A 23,032-nucleotide genomic window follows, 5' to 3' on the forward strand; every position below is an offset into this window, starting at 1 on the left:
TCAACAGATTTCTCTATAGAGAAGGGATTGGCACAAAATATTCAAAGTGATGAAAAGAAACTAAAACCAAGATTACTCTACCCAGCAAGCCTATCATTTAGAACAGGGGTCCCAAACCATCTGGCTGCAGACTGCTACTAGTCCATGGCCTATTAGGAACAGGGCCACACAACACAGGTGAGTGGCTGGGGAATTTCACCTCCTGTTGCAGCAGGTGAGCAAGCAATGAGCAAAGCTTCACTCACTGGCATTACCACTTGACCACATGAGCTCCATGTCCTGCCACCTTACCCTCTTCTGTGGGAAAATTGTCTTCTATGAAACCAATCCCTAGTGTCATAAAGGTTGGGGACTACTGATTTAGAAGGACAGATAAAGAGCTTCCCACACAAGAAAAGGCTAAATGAGTTCATCACCACCAAACCAGTATTACGAGAAATGTTAAAAGGTTTACTTAGAATAAGAAAGGAAGAAAAGGAATAAAATACATATATATAATGACAATAAATATGTATCTATCTACAATTACTTTATTTTTTAAATTTTTAAATTGATTTGAGAAAGAGAGAAAGAGAAACATTGATTTGACTTTTGTAATGTGTCTTGAGCAGGGATAAAACATACAACCTTGGTTATCCAGACAATGGGCTAACAACTGAGCTACCCAGCCAAGGAAACAATTACTCTATCATAATTTTTTAAATCCTCATCGGAGTATATGTCTACTGATTTTTAGAGAGAGGAAGGGAGGGAGAAAGAGAAAGAAACAGCAACTGGCTTCCTCTTGTATGTGCCCCACTGGGGACCAAACCCACACCCCAGACACATGCCCTAACCGAGAATCAAATCTGCAACATTTTTGGTGCATAGGGACCATATTCAATGAACTGAGCCACCCAGCCAAGGCATGGCAACAATTACTTTAAATGCAAATGGATAAAATGCTCCATTCAAAAGACACAAAGTGGCTGAATGGATAAGAAAGCAACATCCACACATATGCTACCTACAAGAGAATCACGTCTGATGGAAAGATACACACAGATGGAAAGTAAAAGGATGGAAAAAGATATTTTATAAAATAAAAAATATTTTAAAAGCTAGGGTAGTGATGCTTATACCAGACAACATAGACTTTAAAACAAAGTCTCATCGACTTCCAGCCAAGATGGAGGCATAGGCAGAAACACCTATGCCTGTGCCTCCTTGCACAACCAAGTTTAAAGACAACAAAGTTTTAGTAACCAAAACACAGAAAATTGAACTATACAGAAGTCCAACAACAACGAACCGTTCAGCCAGACCAGTAACAGGGGCAGAGCCAGCAGCTGGCAGAGCGAAGGTTGCGCAGAAAACTCGGCCAGACCAACACAGGAGCACTGACAGCAGTTGGCAGATCCCAGGCATGGGGTTGTGACGAGCAGACACAGTGGGGGCGCAAGGTGGCGGGCTGACCACAGTTGCACCTTTGCGCACAGGTAGACCAGGTGAAGGAGCAAGTGGTGAGACGGGCTGCACAGGCCCCAGGGATGGAAAGCAGCAGAGGGGACCGACGTTGCCCCTCTTTGACCCCGCGCTCACAAACAGTGTCACAGCCCAGTGACCTGGGTCACCCCGCCCTGGTGAACACCTAGGGCTCCGCCCCTCATACATAACAGGCACGAACAGACCAAAACACTATGGCTCAAGAAAAACTTAAAACCCCAGAGCCAATAACTCTAAGCGACCGAGAAATTGCCAATCTATCTGATGCACAGTTCAAAACACTGGTGATCAGGATGCTCACAGAATTGGTTGATTTGAGTCACAAATTAGAGGAACAAATGAAGGCTAAACTCATTGAAATGAAGGAAAATGCATAGGAAACTAATAGTGATGGAAAGGAAACTGGGACTCAAATCAAGGGAGTGGACCAGAAGGAAGAAAAAAATGACCAAACAGAAAAGGATGAAGAAATTCAAAAAAATGAGGAGAGGCTTAGGAACTTCCAGAACATCTTTAAACATTCCAACATCCAGATTATGGGGGTACCAGAAGGGGAAAAGAAACAGCCACTAGTGGAAAACGTATTTGAACAAATAATAAAGGAGAACTTCCCCAGTCTGGCAAAGGAAATGGACTTCCAGGAAATCCAGGAAGCTCAGAGAGTGCCAAAGAAGTTGGACCCGAGAAGGAACACACCAAGGCACATCATAATTACATTAGCCAAGATTAAAATGAAGGAGAGAATCCTAGAAGGAGCAAGACATAAGGGGACAGTTACTTACAAAGGAGTGCCCATTAGACTGTCAGCGGATTTCTCAAAAGAGACCTTACAGGCAAGAAGGAGCTGGAAGGAAGTATTCCAAGTCATGAATCAAAAGACCTACAGCCAAGATTGCATTATCCAGCAAAGCTTTCATTTAGAATGGAAGGACAGGTAAAGTGCTTCTCAGACAAGGTCAAGTTCAAGGAGTTCATCATCACCAAGCCCTTATTATATGAAATGCTAAAGGGACTTATCTAAGGAAAAGAAGATAAAAATATGAACAGTGAAAGGACAGCAAACTCACGGTTATCAACAACCACACCTAAAACAAAAGCAAACCAAGAGGAGTTTCAAGGAAAGAGAACAGTAGGCCTCAGTCAGGCTGGGAAGAGAAACCCATGATGATGACAGAGAAGTAACAGAGAACCAGAAGAATGTATATATAAGGGAATAAAATGGAAGTGAATGGTGAGCAGTGTCAAGAGTCAGCTAGAATTGTCACTATTTTTCATTCCAGCTCTTCTAATGGGAGTGTAGTGATAATTAATCATGATTTTAATTTGCATTTCTCTAATGGTTAATGATGTCAAACATCTTCCATGTATTTTTTTTGCCATTCATAAATCTTGTTTATAAAATGTCTACTCATGTCGTTTTCCATTTTCTAATTGGATTGCTTTTATAATGTTGAGTCTTGAGAGTTCTTTATAAATCCTGAATACAAATTCTTTGTTGGGTATGTAATTTGTGAGTCTTTTCTCCTAGTTCATAGCTTTTAAAAATCATCCTCTTAACAGTGTGTTTCACTGAGCAATAGTTTTTACTTTTGATGGAATATAATTTATTGGGATTTTTTATGGATTGTGCTTTTTGTGTCATGTCTAAGAACTCTTTGCCCAGATGTAGGTTTTCTAATAAAAATTTTTACAGCTTTACCTTTCTCCTGTGTTTTTAATCCTTACTTGAGAATATGTATATTAATTTTACAGGGAGAGAAAGAGACAGGGAGAGAGAAAGAGAAACAGGCAATGATGTGAGAGAGAAACATCAATTGGTTGCCTCCCGTACATGCTCTGGCCTGGGGATAGAACCCACAACATAGGTATATGCCCTCACCTGGGATTGAACCTTCTGGAGTATGGGACAACACTTCAACTAACTGAGCCACCCAGCCAGAGCTCTTCTAAAAGTTAAAAAATTGTTTTAAATTTTACATTTAAATCTATGATCAATTTTTAGTAATTTTTATGTAAGGTGTGAGGTTTAAGCTGATGTCTGGGATCTGTAGTTATTGTTTATTTGTTGTGGTTTTTTTATGGATGTCTAATTGTTCTACCCTATTTGTTGAAAAGACTATCCTTCCTACATTGAATTGATTTTTGCACCTTTCTCAAAAATCAGTTGATTGTACTTGTGGGATTTAATTGGTCATCTACGGTGTTCCACTGATCAATGTGTCCAATTATTTAACAGTAAAGGGGTTTTTAAAAATCATCTAAAGCCCTACCTGGTGTAGCTCAGTGGATTGAGCACGGGCCTGGGAACCACACCATTGTGGTTCGATTCCCAGTCAGGGCACATGCCTGGATTGCAGGCCAGTTCCCGGCAGGGGACACACCAGAGGCAACCATACATTGATATTTCTCTCTCTCTCCTTCCTTTCCCCTCTAAAAATAAATAAATAAAATCTTTAAAAAATCATCTAAAGATCTAGTGAGAGAAATATTGAAAAGTATCTTTTATTTGGCAATTAGTGGTCAATGGTGACATTAATGATAAAGTGGTAGTGTCCTTAGAAGCCAGATTGCCAAGAGCAGTGGATTCAGGAGTGAATGTTTTTATGCCCAGGTACATACTTTAAATTGTACAATACTAAAAGGCAAAAACTGTGGAGGAAGAGTGAGGATGCTAAATATATAAGCAAAAAATATCTCTCAACTCTCACAACTCTTACAATTCACAACTCTTACAATTCACCCAGTCTCACATTACATATTTATGAATGTTTGGGAGTTGTTTTGTATCATTTCTTACATCTGGTAAAGAGGAAAATCCACAGCCAAAGTCTCCAGAAAAGTTGGAAGGCAGAAGGAGGAGGAAGATGAGTATTTTTAAATAACAAAAAACTTGGAATAGCTAAATATGAGGTTTTTCCAAAGATCCTCAATCCATCTGGAGGTATTCTAAGTCCTCTATCCCCAAAGGGACTTGGAAAACCCATAACCCTACCTGGGAACATATTGTTTAAATTCCCTTTTGTGTAACCAGCTCCATGAGTTTCCATATCCTTTGTTGTTAAATAAATTTTTCATGTTGTCATCTTTTCATCATTCACATCCTACTCCCTTGTTGTTACCCATGCAATGTCTTATTTAAAAAAAAAATCTTGGACTTCCACCAAGATGGAGGCATAGGTGGAAACACTGTGCCTTATCCCACAACCAAGTTTGAATACAACAAAGGTTTGGAGAACTAGGGCACACCCAAAGACCAGAAAACGGAATTATACGGAAGTCCGACAACTACAAACCTTTCAACGGGGACGGTAAGAGAGGCAGAGCCAGCAGCGGAGCTGAGTCGGGCAGGACAGATCCCCCGACCTAGGCGCGCAGGCAGCCTGGAACCAGTCGGGATGTGGGGCAGACTGACCGCGGTCGCACATTCGCACACAGTGAGACGGACCACACAGGCCCCAGGGGGCAAACCCAGTGGGGGAGGGCTGACGGCAGTGGCACACTCTCGTGCCGTGGAACGAAACGTGTGGGCCTAGTGATGGTGGTGGCTGCGGCGCCGGGGCCACGGTGGCAGGCGGCAGACGGGAAGCCACTGTCCCTCTTTGATCCCGCCCACACACACAACGTCACAACCCAGCGACTTAGCTGCCCTGTTCTAGTGAACACTTTAGGGCTCTGATCCTGCTATGGAACAGGCACGAACAGCCCAAAGATGGTACAAGAAGAACTCAAAGTCCCAGAGCCAATAACTCTAAGCGAACAGGAAATTGCCAGCCTCTCAGAAGCACAATTCAAGACACTATTTATCAGGATGCTCACAGAACTGGTAGATTATAGTCACAAATTAGAGGAACATAGTCACAAATTAGAGGAACATATGAAGGCTAAACTAATTGAAATGAAGGGAGATGCACAGGAAACCAATAGTGATGGAAAGGAAACTGGGACTCAAATCAATGGAATGGACCAGAAGGAAGAACAAAACATCCCACCAGAAAGGAATGAAGAAATGAGAATTCAAAAAAATGAGGAGAGGCTTAGGAACCTCCAGGACATCTTTAAACGTTCCAACATCCGGATTATAGGGGTACCAGAAGGGGGAAAGAAACAGCCACGAGTGGAAAACATATTTGAACAAATAATAAAGGAGAACTTCCCCAGTCTGGCAAAGGAAATAGACTTCCAGGAAATCCAGGAAGCTCAGAGAGTGCCAAAGAAGTTGGACCCAAGAAGGAACACACCAAGGCACATCATAATTACATTAGCCAAGACCAAAATGAAGGAGAGAATCCTAGAAGCAGCAAGGGATAAGGGGACAGTCACCTACAAAGGAGTACCCATCAGACTGTCAGCGGATTTCTCAAAAGAGACCTTACAGGCAAGAAGGGGCTGGAAAGAAGTATTCCAAGTCATGAAATCCAAAGACCTACAGCCAAGATTGCTTTATCCAGCAAAACTTTCATTTAGAATGGAAGGACAGATAAAGTGCTTCTCAGATAAGGTCAAGTTCAAGGAGTTCATCATCACCAAGCCCTTATTATATGAAATGCTAAAGGGACTTATATAAGAAAAAGAAGATGAAAAATATGAACAGTGAAAGGACAGCAAACACACAGTTATTAACAACCACACCTAAAACAAAAGCAAACCAAGAGGACAGCTAGATCAGGAGTGGAACCATAGAAATGAAGAACACATGGAGGGTTAGAAACAGGGGGGTGGGAGGAGGAGAAGGGGGGAGAAGGCACAGAAAATAGCATAGATGGTAGGTAGAAAATAGATAGGGGGGAGGGCGAGAATAGTGGGGGAAATATAGAATCTAAAGAACTTGAGACACGTGGTTATAAACTAAGGGGGGGAGAATGGTGGGGGAGGGAGTGTGCGGGTGGAGGGGAATGAAGGGGGGGAATAGAACAACTGTAATGGTATAATCAATAAAATATATTTTTTAAAAAATCTCTGACATCCAGGTTGAGATTCAGAAGATGGCAGCCAAGTAGGTGAAGGCCAAGTAGGTGGAGGCCAAGTAGGTGAAAGCCAAGTCCAATTGCTCTTGTTCCCAACTCAGACACTTAGCTGATCTTCTGAAAAACAATGTGAAGAGTCAACAGAATATTAACTAATATGAACTTTGGAAGCCAAAGAGTACAGAGGATGCTTCAAAATGGGCAGTAAGGAGGTTCTGTAGGTGGATGGGGAAGTTCCCTGTGCAGTGCTAGCGGATCAGTGGCTGCTGCAGCTGCCCAGCTGCCACGGCATCTGCATTGCTGGAGAGCCTGGTCAGAGATAGCAACCTAGTGGCTTCCTTCCCTCTCAGAGCAGGGATCAACTTGGATACACAAAGTCATCAGGGAGAACCAAGCTCCACACACACAGCTAGCAGCATACCCTACTACAGCTACAGATGCCCACCAGGAGAGTGCCAGAGAGTGAGAGAGACACTGTCTGCACCTGTATCTGGTGTAGGAGGGCTACAGCTGGCTGTGGCTGAGATAGACTCTCGACTTTTTGGAGAGGTGAAGTGTATGGAAAGCTGGGCAGTGGCTCGGTGCTGCAGTGGGAGTGCCCAGAGAGACTTTTTTAAAAAGGGGAGCTGAGGCATGCTGGACAGGGGCCTGGTGCACTCAGCTGCCCTTCCAACATGAAGGGAGAATTGTGGGTGTGATGTGCTCCCATTCTGCACAGCTGGGTGGATAGATCAAAGGGGTGCAAAGCAACATGGTTTCTTGTCCTCAAGAAAGCACATGCTGTAGTGCAGAGTAGAGAGTGCATGCAGCAGTGTGCTATGAAGGCAGTGGGCTGGGAACTGTGCACTTGAGGTTTTTTGAAGCCAGACTGGGCCCTCTTCCTTGGAGGAATCTCTGGGAAGGGAAGGTTGAGCCCAGCCCCCACCTCCTACGGGAGGGGAAGACCTGTAAAACCAGCTGAGCAGGTTTAAAAACACTGCAGGGGACATTTCTGCAAGAGTAAGACAGCAAGACCAATTCTAAAAGAGCCCATTTTGAACTCTCCACAGGGAGACAAAGTACACTGGGTCCTAGCACCCTATTTCACTAAGGTCATCAGTGCAGGAAGTTCAAAAAGCATGCAGCAAGGAACCCCTGGCTGGTGTGGCTCAGTGGATTGAGTGCTGGCCTGAAAACCAAAGAGTCACCAGCTGGATTTCCACTCAGGGCACATGACTGGTGGGCCCAGTCCCCAGTAGGGGACGCACAAGAGGCAACCAAACACTGGTCCTCTCCCTCCCTCTCTAAAAAAAAAATTATATAGAAATACAATCTTTTTTAAAAAAGTGTCCAGCAGGGAGATTCAGGGCACTGCCCAGCCTCATCTAGCACACAGAGCTGTCATCTACACCAAGCAGGAGAAAATTTACACTCTTACACTGATGGTCTTCCCTCCCCCATGAAACAGATAGCTATTTAATCAGAAACTATACATTATTGGAAATAATCTAGGGCAGATAAGACAAGAAGGGTAGGGGCAGGGTGAATCACAATTTTCCAAAAGACTGAACAGTGCCTCCCCGGGGAGATACAGAGGCCCCACCCTATCGATCACAACAGAAGTACCCTCTAGAGGCAGGTGAAGGAGATACAGGTGGTATTGCCAGAAGTTGGATGATCCACCCTGGGACCTTGAGCTGATTAAAAAACCAGAGACGGATCCAGAAAGAAGTCAGAAAGCAAATACCAACAGCTGAGATGAATTTCACCTCATCCTTCATCAGAACTTGCATGGGTTTCTTTCTTTTCCTTCCCTCCCTCCCTCCCTTCCTCCCTTCCTTCCTTCCTTCCTTCCTTCCTTCCTTCCTTCCTTCCTTCCTTCCTTCATTTTCTTTCTTTCTTTCATTCTTTCTTCTTCTGTCCTTTCATACAGCCTTTTAATATTTCTTCTTTTCTTTCAATTGTATTCTAACTAACTCACTACTCTTGGTCTTTTATTTTTCATTCTCTTCATTCAGATTATGTATTTTTTCATATTATTGTTATTTTAAATTTCACTTAGCACCTTTCCCTGGTCCCACTCCATTTAGACTTCTTCCTGACCTTTCTCATTGTTGTTATAACTTTATTTTCTCCCATGCTTAGTCTTGTTCCTATTTCTTACTCTTACTATTTCTTCTCTATCTATCCTCACAAAAGCATTCTTCCTTCCTTAAGTCAGCTCACATTCTTCTCCCTCTCTTATAATAGTCTTCTTTTCTTTCTACCTTTATAAATTGTGGCTAGTGGGGTGGACATATCATGGTTATTGTTGTTCTTCTCCAAAGGAATTACTACTTGTTCACTATTTGTTTGTACTTTAAATCCCATAGAATACTCTCCCCCATCTTAGTCCATTTGCCTTCCCCTGCCCTTGATAAGTTGAGTTGGGGATTTTATTTTCTAGTTTTTTTCTTTCCCTTTCTTAGCCTGGGTTATATTCCTTACTCATTAGTTTTCCTCCCCCATCCTCTCAAAATCATTTTTGTCTACTGTAGACTTCTCATATTGACTTTTCTTTTTGTATAATATTCTTATTCCATCTTTACTCATCTTTGCTCAGCTGTTGTTGTTATTGACCATAATGTCGTTTTTCTGCAATTTTGTTCCTGTTGGTTCAATACCTTTAATTTTACTTCAAACCTCATAGTATATTCTTCTCTAACTCCATTTTTACCATCATCCTTCCCTGTTTTACTTCCATTTAAAATTTTATTATTTTCCTTTCTTTGTCCCATTTCCATTCCCTATTCTTATTATTTCTCCTCCCTCTTCCCATTCAAAATCATTTTCCCTCTTTTAGTCATCTCCTATTCCCTCTTTCCTATTTTATTATATTCTTAGTCTCTCTCCACCTTTATTAATTTTTGCTCAATTGCTGTTGATACTGCTGATATGGAGGGTGGAAGGCATTGTTCGTGTGGGTTTGGTTTTCAGGTATATTGCTTTATTAACCCATGCCAGTACACTAGCATACAAGACACAGTAGGAGTTGTGACTCCCAGTCAGCCAGCTGGAGGGAAGATCATACCAACAAATGAACCACCAGAAAGCAGAGCCCAAATGTAACAAGAAAGCCCAAATGAACTGAATAAAGGGAAACCCTAGAGCATCCTTATTGGGAGATCTAAGAGACTGCACCATTAAGTCCCACAGAATTCCATCAACAGAACTCAACCCCACAAAGACAAGCAGGCAAAGTAGAGCATGCTGAGACACAGAAACAAAAAAACAGAGTCATCTAAAATGGGGAGACAAAGAAAGAACTCCCAATCAATTGGAATGCATGAACCCCCAGAAAAAGAGCTAAATGAAAATGAGTCAGGCAATCTGTCAGGCATAGAATGAAAAAAAATGGTTATAAGGATGTACTGAAACTCAGTGACAACAATAAGGAACTGAGTAGAAACTACAGCAGCACAAAAAAAGTAAATAGAAACTACAAACAAGAACCAGGAAAAGTGAACAATATTATATCTGAAATGAAAAATACATCAGAAGGAAATAAAACCAGTCTGCATGAAGCAAAGAACCATATCAGTAAACTGGAAGACAAGGTAGAAAGAAATACCCTAGCAGAGCAACAAAATGAAAAAACTCTCGGAATGGATGAGGATAGTTTAAGGGAACTGCAGGACATGAAACATAACAACATCTACATCACAGGAATATCAGGATGAGAAGAAAAGGAGCAAGGGATAGAAAATCTGTTAAAAAATAATGACAGGAAACTTCCTTAACTTGGTAAGAAGAAAAGTTACATAAATTCAGGAAGCACAGAGGGACATAATCAACATGAACCCAAAGAGGCTTACACCAAGACACATCATAATTAAAATGCCAAAGTTTAAAAACAAAGAGAGTCTTAAAGACAATAAGAAAAAACAGACAGTAATATACAAGGGAGCCCCAATAAGACTATCAGCTGATTTCTCAACAGAAACACTACAAGCCAGAAGGAAATAGCAAGAAAAATTCCAAGTAATGAAAAGCAAAGGCCTGCAACCAAGACTATTCTACCCATCAAGGCTGCCATTTAAAATGGAGGGCAAAATAAGGAGTTTCCCAGACAAAAGAAGGCTAAAATAATATACCTCCTCCAAACCATTATTGCAAAACATGCTAAAGGGACTATTTAAAGAGGAAGGAAAAGAGTGAGAGAGAGAGAGGAACACAGATACAAAGGGGGAAAAGGGCAATGAAAAGGTACCTATCAATAATAACCTTACCTGTAAATGGATTAAATGCTCCAATCAAAACACATAGGATAGCTGAAAGGATAAGAAAATATGACCCACATATATGGTGTCTACAAAAGAACTACCTAGTACACTGATGGTGGGAATACAGACTGGTGTAGCCACTGTGGGAAACAGTATGGAATTTCCTCATAAAACTAAAAAAGGAACTGCCTTTTGACCCAGCAATTCCACTGTTGGAATTATACCAAAATACCAATTCAAAAGAACCTACACACCCCAATGTTCATAGCAGCACAATTCACAATAGCCAAGTGTTGAAAGCACCTAAGTGCCCATCAGTAAATGAGAGGATCGAAAAACTGTAGTACATTTACACAATGGGATATTAAGTAGCAGAAAGAAAGAAGGAACTCCTATCCTTTGAGACAGCATGGATGGATCTGGAGAACATTATGCTAAGTGAAATAAGCTGGGCAGTGAAAGAGAAATACCATATGATCTCATCTATAAGTGGAACCTCATCAATGAAACAAGCAAGCAAGGAAAATATAACCAGAAATAGAAACAAAAAATAAACTGACTATAACCAGAGGGGAGCAGGGAGGGGATAATGAGGCAAAGAAGGGAAAGGGTCATCAAGGAATATGTATAAAGGACACATGTACTAAGCCAAAGTGGGGTAGGATGGAGGGTGGAAGGCCGGGATGGGTGGGGCAAGGGGAGTGGTAGGGGAGAAATGGAGACAACTGTACTTGACAACAATAAAAAATATGAAAAAATAAATTAAATTTAAAAATTTAAAATTGAAAAAGGAGGGTAATGGATGAAAGAAGCAGAAGAGGCAAGTCAAGGAACATGTATAAAGGACCCATGAGTGGGGATAATGGCATGGAGATTGACTGTGGGAGCAAGAATTTGGGCAGGACAGGGGGAAAATGGGGGACAACAAAAAAAGACACACTTTCAGCCAAGATGGAGGCATAGATAAATATGCTTTGCCTCCTCCCACAATAAAAGAAGAACTACAGCAAATTTAAAAACAAAAAACAACCAGAACTTCCAGAAAATCGAACTGTATGGAAGTTTGACAAACAAGGAGTTAAAGAAGACACATTCATCCAGACCAGTAGGAGGGGTGGAGATGGGCAGCTGGGGCAGAGAGGACACACAGCAGGTGGTGGCTTGGTGGTTCCACATTCATGTATAGATAAGCCAGGAGGAACAAATGGAGGAGCAAGACAAACCACGCAACCTGGGGTTCCAGCTCAGGAAAAGAAAGCCTCAAAACCTCTGGCTGTAAAAATCTGTGGGGGTTTCAGTGGTGGAAGAAACTCCCAGCCTTGAAAGAGTTTGTTGCACAGACCCATGGGGTCCTAGAATGTACACAAACCACCCCCCCCACCCCACGAATCAGCACCACAAGCAATCAATTTGCTTGTGGGTAGCAGGGGAAGTGACTGAAAGCAGAGAGGCAGGCAAGCATTATTGTTCTCTCTTTGACCCCTCCACCACATACAGCCCTGGCAAATACTTAAGGCTCTGCCCCTTACCATGTAACAGGTGCGTGGAGACAAAGAAATATGGTCCAAATGAAAGAACAGATCAAAACTCCAGAAAAAGAACTAAGTGGCAAAGTGTCAAAGAAATAGCAAACCTATCAGATGCAGAGTTTAAAACACTGGTAATCAGGAGACTCAATCAGAATGTGGAGTACGGTTGCAAAATAGAAAAAAAAAGTGAAGGCTATGCAAAGTGAAATAATGAAAAACACAGGGAACCAACAGTGAAGGGAAGGAAACCAGGACTCAAATAAATGATGTGGACAAGAAGGAAGAAATAAACATTCTACTAGAACAGAATGAAGAAACAAGAATTCAAATAAAGGAGGAGAGGCTTAAGATCCTCTGCGACAACTTTAAATGTTTCAATATCCAAATATAGCAGTGCCAAAAGGAGATGAGGAAGAGCAAGAAATTGAAAACTCATTTGAAAACATAATGAAGGAGGACTTCTTCACTATGGCAAAGGAAATAAACTTCCAGGAAGTCCAAGAAGCTCAGAGAGCCCAAAGAAGCTGGACCCAGGAAGTACACACCAAGCACACTCATCATAATTACATTACCCAAGATAAAAGATAAGGAGAGAATCTTAAAAGCAGCAGCAAGAGAAATGACGACAGTTACCTACAAAGAAGTTCCCATCAGACTGTCAGCTGATTTCTCAAAAGAAACCTGGCAGGAAAGAAGGGGCTGGAAAGAAGTATTCAAAGTCATGAATGGCAAGGACCTACATCCAAGATTGCTCTGTCCAGCAAAACTGTTATTTAGAAGGAAGGGCAGATAAAGTGCTTCCCAGAAAGTTCAAGTTCAAAGAGTTCATCATCACCAAGCCCTTATTATATAAAATGTTAAAGGGAGTTATCTAAGAAAAAGAAAATCAAAAACATGTATAGTAAAATGACAGCAAATTCACAATTATTAACAACCACACCTAAAACAAAAACAAAAGCAAACTAAGCAAGCAAGTACAGCAGGAACAGAACCAGAGACATGGAGATCATAGGGAGGGTTATCAGTAGGGGCAGGGGTGGAGAATGAGGGAAAAGGTACAGGCAAATAAGGAGCATAAATGGGAGGTACAAAATAGACAAGGGGAGGTGAAGAATAATATAGGAAATGAAGAAACAAAAGAACTTATATGTACGACCTATGGACATGAACTAAGGGTGGAGGTAAACCTGGTGGGAGGCGGAGTGCCAAGGAAAGGGTAATAAAAGGGAGAAAAAATGGGACAACTATTATAGCATAATCAATACAATATGCTTTTAAAAATCTGGAAAACGACAAACATCCCTCTCAAAAATCTCTGACAACCAGCATGTGACTAGTGCACAATAGATTCTCAGTAAGTAATCATCATTATATCAATATTAAGATAATAAAAAGGAAGATTAATTTCCTTTATAAGTGCGACTTTAAATTTTCCTTTCAGTTTTTCAGAATATGATCCATAGTGTTTAAAACTAATTCCCAAATCGGAAATGAATATAACAAAGCTCATGAAACCCATATTGCCATCCATGATGTGCTTGTTCCTTTGGGCAGAGAAAATAAAAAATATCAGTCTCTAAATTTCTTTCTTTACTAGAATGGAAGTTAGAAGGTGGTCTTAGAAAGATCTACTTTGTAATATTTGATCTACTTCTTTGCATATTTTCAAAAACAATATAGAAAATATTGAACTCACTCCTTTTTTTTTTATTTCACTGGTCATCTGTTAAAAGCAAACAAAAAAGACAATTAAGCCAAGAAGAGACATTTTTAAATAATTTAAATTTTCATTAAAATATAATTTAAAATATATGTAATATTCTTTAAAAATACTATTTATATTGAAATTGACCTAAAATAATTAAGATTAAAAACAGCATAAGAATAATCTTTTAAAAGAGAAAACAAACTTACAGTTGGAGGATAATCTGGCTCTGGTAATGAAGGTACTCTTTTACCTAGTGTTCTGTCTAAATTTCTTTTGGCTCCATCAATTCTGAAATATATAATTTAAAAATATTAAAACATTGCAATTTGAGCCCAGGCTGAGTAGCTCAGTTAGAGCATCATTCTGATGTGCCAGGGTTGTAAACTCAGTCCCTCGGTCAGGACACATGCAGGAGGAGGCAACCAAGGGATGAATCAGTGAGTGGAGCAACAGATCAATGTTTTTTTTCTCTCTCTCCAAGGTCAATTAAAAAGTTACAATTTAACAGTTTTTCAACTATACTTAAAGAAGAGAGACTCAAGAGTTCTTTATTGTACTGAATTTTCTAGGAGAAATTAATCCCAAAGATCACTGAGACCTTAATTTTCTAATTATTCATGAGTAATATAAAAGGATGAGGTGAAAAATAAAAATCAAGACTTCTGGTCAAATAGAGATGTAGGTAAACACAGCTCACCTTCTCACACAACCACAACAAAAATTACAACTAGACTACAAAACAAGTATCACCCAAAATCATCAGAAATGTTGTAGGGGTAACAATGGAAAAGTCATTAAATATGATGTGGTGGAAATGTACGTATTGACATAAAAGACCTTCACAATGTGTTTCAAGTGAAAATACAAAGCTTATACAAGAGTACATTAAGCATAGGTGTATAAAGCTTTTTGTGAAAATACAAACTAATCATTTCAGCTGAATTCCAGACAAGAATTATTTGCTATGCTACTTACACTAACTGATTAATTATCTTCTTCTGCTCCTTGGATCTTCTGTAATTCAGTAGCTTACTTTGTGTTGATGCGTCAACACCTATGTCTTCAGGGGGACGGACAATGGGAGGTAATTTCAAGTTCAGAGCCTCCTTTTCTGCTGCAATGGCAGCTTTGTTTGGATCTGACATCTTGGTTCTCTGAAGATGAAAATATTCTATACTCTGAGGAGAAAAAGTCCATAAAGCCATTATTATAAAAACTATCCTCAAATGTTCATTAAAGTACCTTATATATCAATACCCAAGATTCCAGGCCTTTTTAAGTCTTTCTCCCAAGTACAGTATTAGTCTAAAGAATGGAAGTTGAATAAGTGAGCAGTGTGATTCCTGTTAGAGATTTAACCATCCACTTGTTATGAAAAAATGAAACCCGTCACTTACAGGTTATGGCTTTAGTTTCCTCAAGGATGAAATTACAGTCCTAAAATCTGAGTTCAAATTTTCCCTAAGATGCAAATCACAACAATAAAAAAAAATCCAGTTGTTGACATATAATCTCTCTCCCCACAAGCCAATTTAGCATCATTAATATTCAAATATCAATATCGCATCTTAGTCTTGCTACCTTCCTAGAAAATACTATAATCAAGCAAAAACAGGTATACTTAACTCATAGACAATCTAACATATCAGGTAAATGCTGAACAATTATCTGTGACACCAACCACATTAACTGCGGATTCCCGCAGTTAATGATTCCTGCTTTGAGAAAGAAGGTATTTCTGCTGGCAACCAATTCGCGATCTCCTGGCCTGGGGGAGGGGTAAAAAGCTGAGGACGAGAAAGTATCTGTTTTTCACTACTTACCCGCTGCGCAGATAAGAGGAAAATGTTCAGTGAACTTCTCTTCTGGTGAAAGAAAAAGCGAAAAAGAGTTGTGAGACCTAGGAACCCCACCGACTCCCAGCCGAGGTAGGCGGTAGCCTTCCCAGATACTAAGTTGTCGCCATAGAAACTGTGGCGGTTGCAGTTGGACAGACTGGGTAAAGGTTGCCTGGAGAGGCAGTCGCTGAGCTACGACAGATTAGGTTTACCTGCCACAGCAATAATTCATTACTCATGTATATGAAGGGTTGGATGAATAGGATATTTTTTTAACCTAACTGCCTTTCCCTTGTGAGGGGTCCAGTGAATCGGAATCTTCAAATGGTGGAAAACTGCAAGACTGTACATTTGGATCAGTTGGAAAGTAGATTTATGTGAACATTTATTTTTGGAGTATCAAGTCCTCAAGTGCCCCCAATATAACTTCCCTATAAGTATTGTAACTAATCGGCAATATAATGTATCTTGTTTCTATATTTGGTATTTATTTACACAGCACTTTTCCTGCAGGAAATCATTGGCAAAAAAACATTAAGGTGTGTAAATTTTGTGAGTATGCTTAGAGAAATGTGAAACTGTGCTACTTGAGGATGTGCAACGGATACTCATCTTAACAATAACAGCCTAAATACTATGTGCACCAATAAAATGAGGGGATGAGTAAATCCTGGGAGTGTACTGATGGCATACTCATTCAACAAATATTTGAGCACCTTCCATATGCCAGTCACCATGAAAAGACTTTTTTAAAATAAAAGTATAGCCCTACACTGTTGTGGCTGGCACACAGTAGGTCCTCAAAAAGTGTCATTTGAGTTAATGAAAAAATTAAATATACTTGTAACTTGTAAAAGCAAGCTATCTTTCTGTAGAAAACAAAATACTTGTATAAGTGTGTGATGGTTCTTTGACATATCCTTACAAGGACTAAAGAAAGAACAGCATTTTTTATATCATATGCAAATCTTCTCCTAGTTATTTAGCCAAATACTAATCTAATGGTACTGTGGAGAGATTTTGCAGATACAAGTACCTAATAAATAGTGAGATTATCAGGGTGGGCCTGACTCAATCAGTGGAAGTCCTTTTAAAAAGAAGGGTTAGGCATGCCCTGAGTCTGACTCCAAACAGCAGCTTCCTCTACAATTACTCTCTGATTCTAGATTTTCCCCTCCTGATAGCTTTGGACTTGCCTACAGACCTTGGACTTCCCTAACCAGCCTCCACAATTGCATAAGCTAATTCCATGTAATAAATTCATATGTATCCATACATACATATAGATTCATATAAGGAATGTATAATCTACTGGTTCTGCTTCCCTCATTAAACCCTAATACAATGTATATATTTTTAAATATTTTATTTATTTATTCTTAGAGAGAGGGAACGGGAAGGAGAAAGAGTGGGAGAGAAACATCAGTGTGTGGTTGCCTCTCATGTGTCCCCCACTGGGAACCTGGCCCGCAACCCAGGCATGTGCCCTGCCTGGGAATCAAACCAGTTACCCTTTGCTTCACAGGCCTGTGCTCAATCCACTGAGCCACACCAGCCAGGGCCAATGTATACCTTTTTTAATAGCATAATTTGTGTGTGTATAATTTACATACTCTTAAAATTCAACATATTAAAATATACGATTCAATTATTTTTAGGACATTTATAGTTGTGCAGTCATTACCAAGATCCAGCTCTAAAATATTTCCATCACTGCAAAAATTTCCCTTCGGCTCATATGCACTCAATCCTCACTCCAACCTCCAGGTCCAGACAACCACTTATTTGCTTTTGGTCTCTACAATTTCTGAAAATTTCATATGAATGGAATCGTATTTTTATAGACTTCTGTCTGGCTTCTTTCACTTAATAATAACATGTTTGAGGTTCGTTCTTATGTAGTATGTAACACAAATTCATTCCTTTTTATTGCTGAATAGTTTTCCATTGTATGAACGTATCACACTTGAGTTATCCATTCACCAGTTGATGGATACCTGGATTGCTTCCAGTTTGGGACTGTTATGAATAATCCTGCCATAAACAGTCATGTACAAGTCTTTGGATGAACATACATTTTCATTTCTCATTGATAAAAATCTGGAGTGAATTTATTACATGGAATTAGTCTGTGCTTAACCTTTTAGAAAACTGTCAAACTGCTTTTCCAAAGTTGCTGAAAGATTTTAAATCCTTACCCAGTAAAGATTTTCTATGTTTTCTTCTAGTTTTAGGTTTTACATTTTGGTCTATGATCTATTTAGAGTTAATTTCTGTACATGGTGAGAGGTCTGGATCCAAGTTTTGTTTTGTTTGGGGTTTTTTTTGCATACATATATAATTGTTCTAGTACCATTTGTTGAAAAGGTTATTCTTTCTTCACTGAACTGCTTTGGCATTGTTGGTGAAAAAAAATCAACTTGCTATAATGTAAGGGTTTATTTCTTGACACATAATTCTATTCCATTGATCTACATGTCCATCTTTATACCAATATCACACTGTCTTGATTAGTGCAGCTTTAGTAAGAATGGCTATAGTTTTTAAAATGCACAGTGTTAGTGTTCCAACTTTGTTCTTTTATTTAAAAAAGTAATTTTGACTACTCTAGGTCCTTTGCATTTCCATATAAATGTTAGGATCAGTTTATTGATTTCTTCAAAAGAAGTATCTGGAATTTTAATTCGTCTTTTGCTTTGAAAGAAAAACATGTTAATTATGTGAACATGTTTAATTTGAAGCTGAAAATTCTTCCTTAAAAGCTCTATTTCTGAGTCTAAGTGTTAGAAATATTGTTTACAAGAGCAGATTATTTATGAGAGCAGATAAATAATCACAAAGCCTTCATTATTTAAGAACCCTTTAGGGATATGACACCAAAATGTGATTCTCTAATACTATACAAAAAGTTTCTTCTATTTCTTAATAGAAATGTTGAAGATGCCAAGAGAACTTAAGAGACTAGCTTTCTATGCTTTGTACTATGTATTGTTCATTTCAAAATTAAAAAGGGGATTACAGGAAAAATAAATGAGTTCATATGCTTAAGAGTTCTTCATGGAGCTAAACTGTGATAGGTTTCACCTAGGTTCTTTGAATTTCTTCGAACTAATTTTTATTGTTATTATACTAATATTATATCTTATATACAATGTCATCATTATAAATTACAATAAATATATTAAAACACAAGAAAGATCCAGCCAAGATAGAGGTGTAGGTAGACACACTGTGCAACCTCGCACAACCACAATAAGGACAACATAAATTTAGAAACAAAATAACAACCAGAAATGACAAAAAAAATTTAACTGTATAGAACTCTGAAAACCAGGAAGTTAAAATAGACACATTCATCCAGACCAATAGGAGGGGCAGAGTTGGGCGGCAGGGCAGAGAGGAGTTGTGGCAAATAAAAAAACCGGTGGCTGGTGGACCCCAGGTGCTCAAGATGGCAGCAGGAGGAGCCCAGGTGCCGGGCGGCAGTGGGCAGACCCAGCAAGGCGGTGGATTGTGGAGGGGCACAAGGTGGCTGGCGGACCAGGTGGTCCCACATTCATGCACAGATAAACCAGAAGAAACTGAGGAAACAGACCATGCAACCCAGGGCTCCAGCATGAGGAAATAAAGCCTCAAAACACGGATTAAAAACACCTGTGGGGATTGAGGTGCCGGTAGAGACTCCCAACCTCATGGAAAAGTTTGTTGGAGAGACCCACAGGGTCCTCGAATGTACACAAGCCCACCACATGGAAATTAGCACCAGAAGGGCCCAGTTTGCTTGGGGGAAGCGGTGGAAGGGACTGAAATCCAGTGGATGGCGGAGCAAGCACCATTGTTCCCTCTCCGAACCCTCCCCCACATACAGTGTCACAATGCAGGGACATGGGTTGCCCGGACCCTGTGAATACCTAAGACTCTGCCTCTCATATGTAACGGGCACGTCAAGACAAAAAAAAATGGCCCAAACAAAAGAACAGATCAAAGCTCCAAAAAAAAAAATACATACAACTAAGCCACAAGGAAATAGCCAACCTATCAGATGCACAGTTCAAAGCACTGGTCATCAGGATGCTTACAGAATTGGTTGCAAATTAGATGAACAAATGAAGGCTATGCTAAGTGAAATAAAGAACAATGTACAGGGAACCAATAGTGATGGGAAAGAAACTGGGACTCAGATCAATGGAGTATACCAAAAGGAAGAAAAAAATGACCAAACAGAAAAGAATGAAGAAACAAGAATTCAAGAAAATGAGGAGAGGCTTAGGAACCAGGTCATCTTTAAACATTCCAACATCTGAATCATAGGGGTACCAGAAGGGGAAGAGGAACAGCAACAAGTGGAAAACTTACTTGAACAAATAATAAAGGAGAACTTCCCCAATCTGGCAAAGGAAATAGACTTCCAGGAAATCCAGGAACCTCAGAGAGTCCCAAAGAGTTGGACCCAAGAGGGAACACACCAAGGCACATCATAATTACATTAGCCAAGATGAAAATGAAGGAGAGAATCCTAGAAGCAGCAAGAGAAAAGGAGACAGTCACTTACAAAGGAGTTCCCATCTGACTGTCAGCTGATTTCTCAAAAGAGACCTTACAGGCAAGAAAGGGCTGGAAAGAAGTATTGAAAGTCCTGAAAGGTAAGGAGCTACATCCAAGATTGCTTTATCCAGCAAAACTTTCATTTAGAATGGAAGGACAGATAAAGTGCTTCTCAGATAAGGTCAAGTTCAAGGAGTTCATCATCACCAAGCCCTTACTATATGAAATGTTAAAGGGACTTATCTAAGAAAAAGAAGGCAAAAACAATAGGAACAGTGAAAGAACAGCAAACTCACAGTTATTAACAACCACACCAAAAACAAAAGCAAACTAAGTGGACACCTAAAACAGGAGTGGAGCCACAGAAATGGAGATCACATGGAAGGTTAGCAACAGGGGAGTGGGAGGAGGAAAGGTGGGGAGAAGGTACAGAGAATAAGTAGCATAGATGGTGAGGAGAAAATAGGGGGAGGGCAAGAGTAATGTGGGAAATGTAGAAGCTAAAGAACTTACGACACATGGACATGAACTAAAGGGGGTAATGTGGGTGGGAGGGTGCAAGGTGGAGGGTAATGAAAGGGGGGGAATTGGGACAACTGTAATGGCATAATCAATAAAATATATTTTAAAAAATAAAAATAGAACTACCCAATGATCAAGAAACTCTAATAAATCCAAAGAAAATGAAATTACTCTCTCAAAAAGAGATCTGCACCTCCATGTTCACTGCAGCATTATATAATAGCCAAGACATAATAACAACCTAATTGTAAGTATTCATCAATGGATAAGTGGATAAAGACAATGTAAAATATATAGATACAATTAAATATAAAAATATTATTCAGTCATAAAAAGAAAAAATCCTGCCATTATGCTAAGTAAAATAAGTCAGACAAAGACAAATACTGTATGATCTCACTTACATGTGGAATCTACAGAAAACTGAATTCACAGAGACAGCACATTGTTGGTTTCCTGAGGAAGGGGAAAGTGGCAGGGCAGGGGAGTGCAGGAAAAGGTTGAAGGTAGCCAAAAAGTTAGAACTTCCAACACATTCAGCAATGCCAGTTTAATGACTTGTTTGTGTCTAGTTAAGTTTTTTTTTCACAGTAATCTAACCAAACTCAAAATAATAAATTAAAATGGCTGATTATGTTGTTCATTCTAAAAAAAAAAAGTAAGAACTTTCAGTTACAAGATAATGAAGTTCTGGGATGTAATGTATAGCATGCTGACTATAGTTAATCAACTATACTGTATATTTAAAAATTGCTAAGAGAGTAAATCCTAAGAGTTCTCATCATAAGAAAAAGGAAAAAAATGCAACTACGAGATCTGCTAAACTTATTGTGATAATCATTTGGCAATATATACATATAACAATCATTATGTTGTATGCCTTTGACTAATGCGATATCATATGTCAATTGTATCTCCATAAAACTGAAAAAATTATAAATTAAAAAATTTTAGCAAATAAATAAATAGAAGAAATTGGTCCCTTAAATAAAAAGCAAAAGGACATTATTAAATTTTAAATATAGAAGGAAGTAGATAACCTTGAAGGGATATTACCAGGTACTACTCAAAATTTCTGAGTGCTATCACTCAAAACTTCAGTATCAAACTGTACTTGAACAATAATTAAATTTAAGAAAATACTTCAGTATCATGTTGACCCTCAGTTAAAAAAAAGATTGAGGTATTTTTAAGGGCTTAAAATATATTTTAATAAGTTGATGCTGCATTACTGCTTCATTTTCCAGAAAAACTCCAGAGGTCAGGGAAAATCAAACATGGTACACCAATTTTAAAAAATGCACAGCGTAACTACCTAAGGTAGGCAAGGCTAAGAATTACTGTTCAACATCCAACATATAGCAACCCTATTCCCAAGGTTGTACTAGGACTATCAAGAAAAACTGAATAGTGAGACTTCCAACCATGATGGAGGCATAGGTGGAAATACTGTGCCTCTTCGCACAACCAAATTTAAAGACAACAAAGATTTAGTAACAAAAACGCAACCAGAAGAGACAGAAAATTGAACTGTATGGAAGTTTGACAACAACGAACCATTCAGCCAGACTGGTAAGAGGGGCAGAGTCAGTCGCTGGCAGATAGGGGTCCCAGCAGGAAAAAGTGGTGCCTGCTGCTCTGACTCAGGTGCGCAGGCGGTGTTTGGCAGATCCCGGGTGGGGTGGCAATGAGCGGACCCAGTGAGGGCGAGGGGCAGCTGGCTGACCATGGTCACACATTCACATGCAGATAAACCAGGCAAAGGATCAAGCAGTGAAACAGACCACACAAACCAAGGCCCCAGCAACGGAAATTAAAGCATAAAATCACCAATTGAAAAAACTTTCGGGAGTAAAGGTGCGGGGAGAGAACTCCCAGGCTCACAGAGAGTTCATTGGAGAGACCCACAGGGTCCTGGAGGGTGCACAGGCCCACACACCCAGGAACCAGCACCAGAAAGGCCCAAGTTGCTTGCAGGAAGCAGCAGAGGGGAGTTAAAACTGAGAAGGAGCAGAACAAATGCCATTGCCCTCTCTGACCCTGCCCCCACATACAGTGTCACAACCCAGCGACCTGGGTTGCCCCACCCTGGTGAACACCTAAGGCTCTGCCCCTCACACTTAACAAGCGCAAAGAGGCCAAAACATTATGGCTCAAACAGAACAGATCAAATTGCCCAGAGCCAATACTTCTAAGCAAC

At 39.8% G+C, this 23,032-nt stretch overlaps 1 protein-coding gene across 1 annotated transcript in view; it reads right to left on the minus strand.

The window, feature by feature from the left end:
• Nucleotides 1-15,821, minus strand: part of DNAH12 (dynein axonemal heavy chain 12) — a 234,256-nt gene extending 218,435 nt beyond the window's left edge. Inside the window, exons 1-4 of the mRNA XM_037040727.1 lie at nucleotides 15,751-15,821; nucleotides 14,903-15,105; nucleotides 14,134-14,215; nucleotides 13,916-13,942 (exon numbers count right to left, since the gene is read on the minus strand). Of these exons, the coding sequence (XP_036896622.1) occupies nucleotides 13,916-13,942; nucleotides 14,134-14,215; nucleotides 14,903-15,072 (279 nt within the window). The 5' untranslated portion in view covers nucleotides 15,073-15,105; nucleotides 15,751-15,821. The remainder of the gene's footprint in view (nucleotides 1-13,915; nucleotides 13,943-14,133; nucleotides 14,216-14,902; nucleotides 15,106-15,750) is intronic.
• Between the last annotated feature and the right edge of the window lie 7,211 nt (nucleotides 15,822-23,032).

Source organism: Sturnira hondurensis, unplaced genomic scaffold, assembly GCF_014824575.4.
Source record: "Sturnira hondurensis isolate 20B ecotype Veracruz unplaced genomic scaffold, ASM1482457v3 Scaffold0002840, whole genome shotgun sequence".
Lineage (NCBI taxonomy): Eukaryota > Metazoa > Chordata > Mammalia > Chiroptera > Phyllostomidae > Sturnira > Sturnira hondurensis.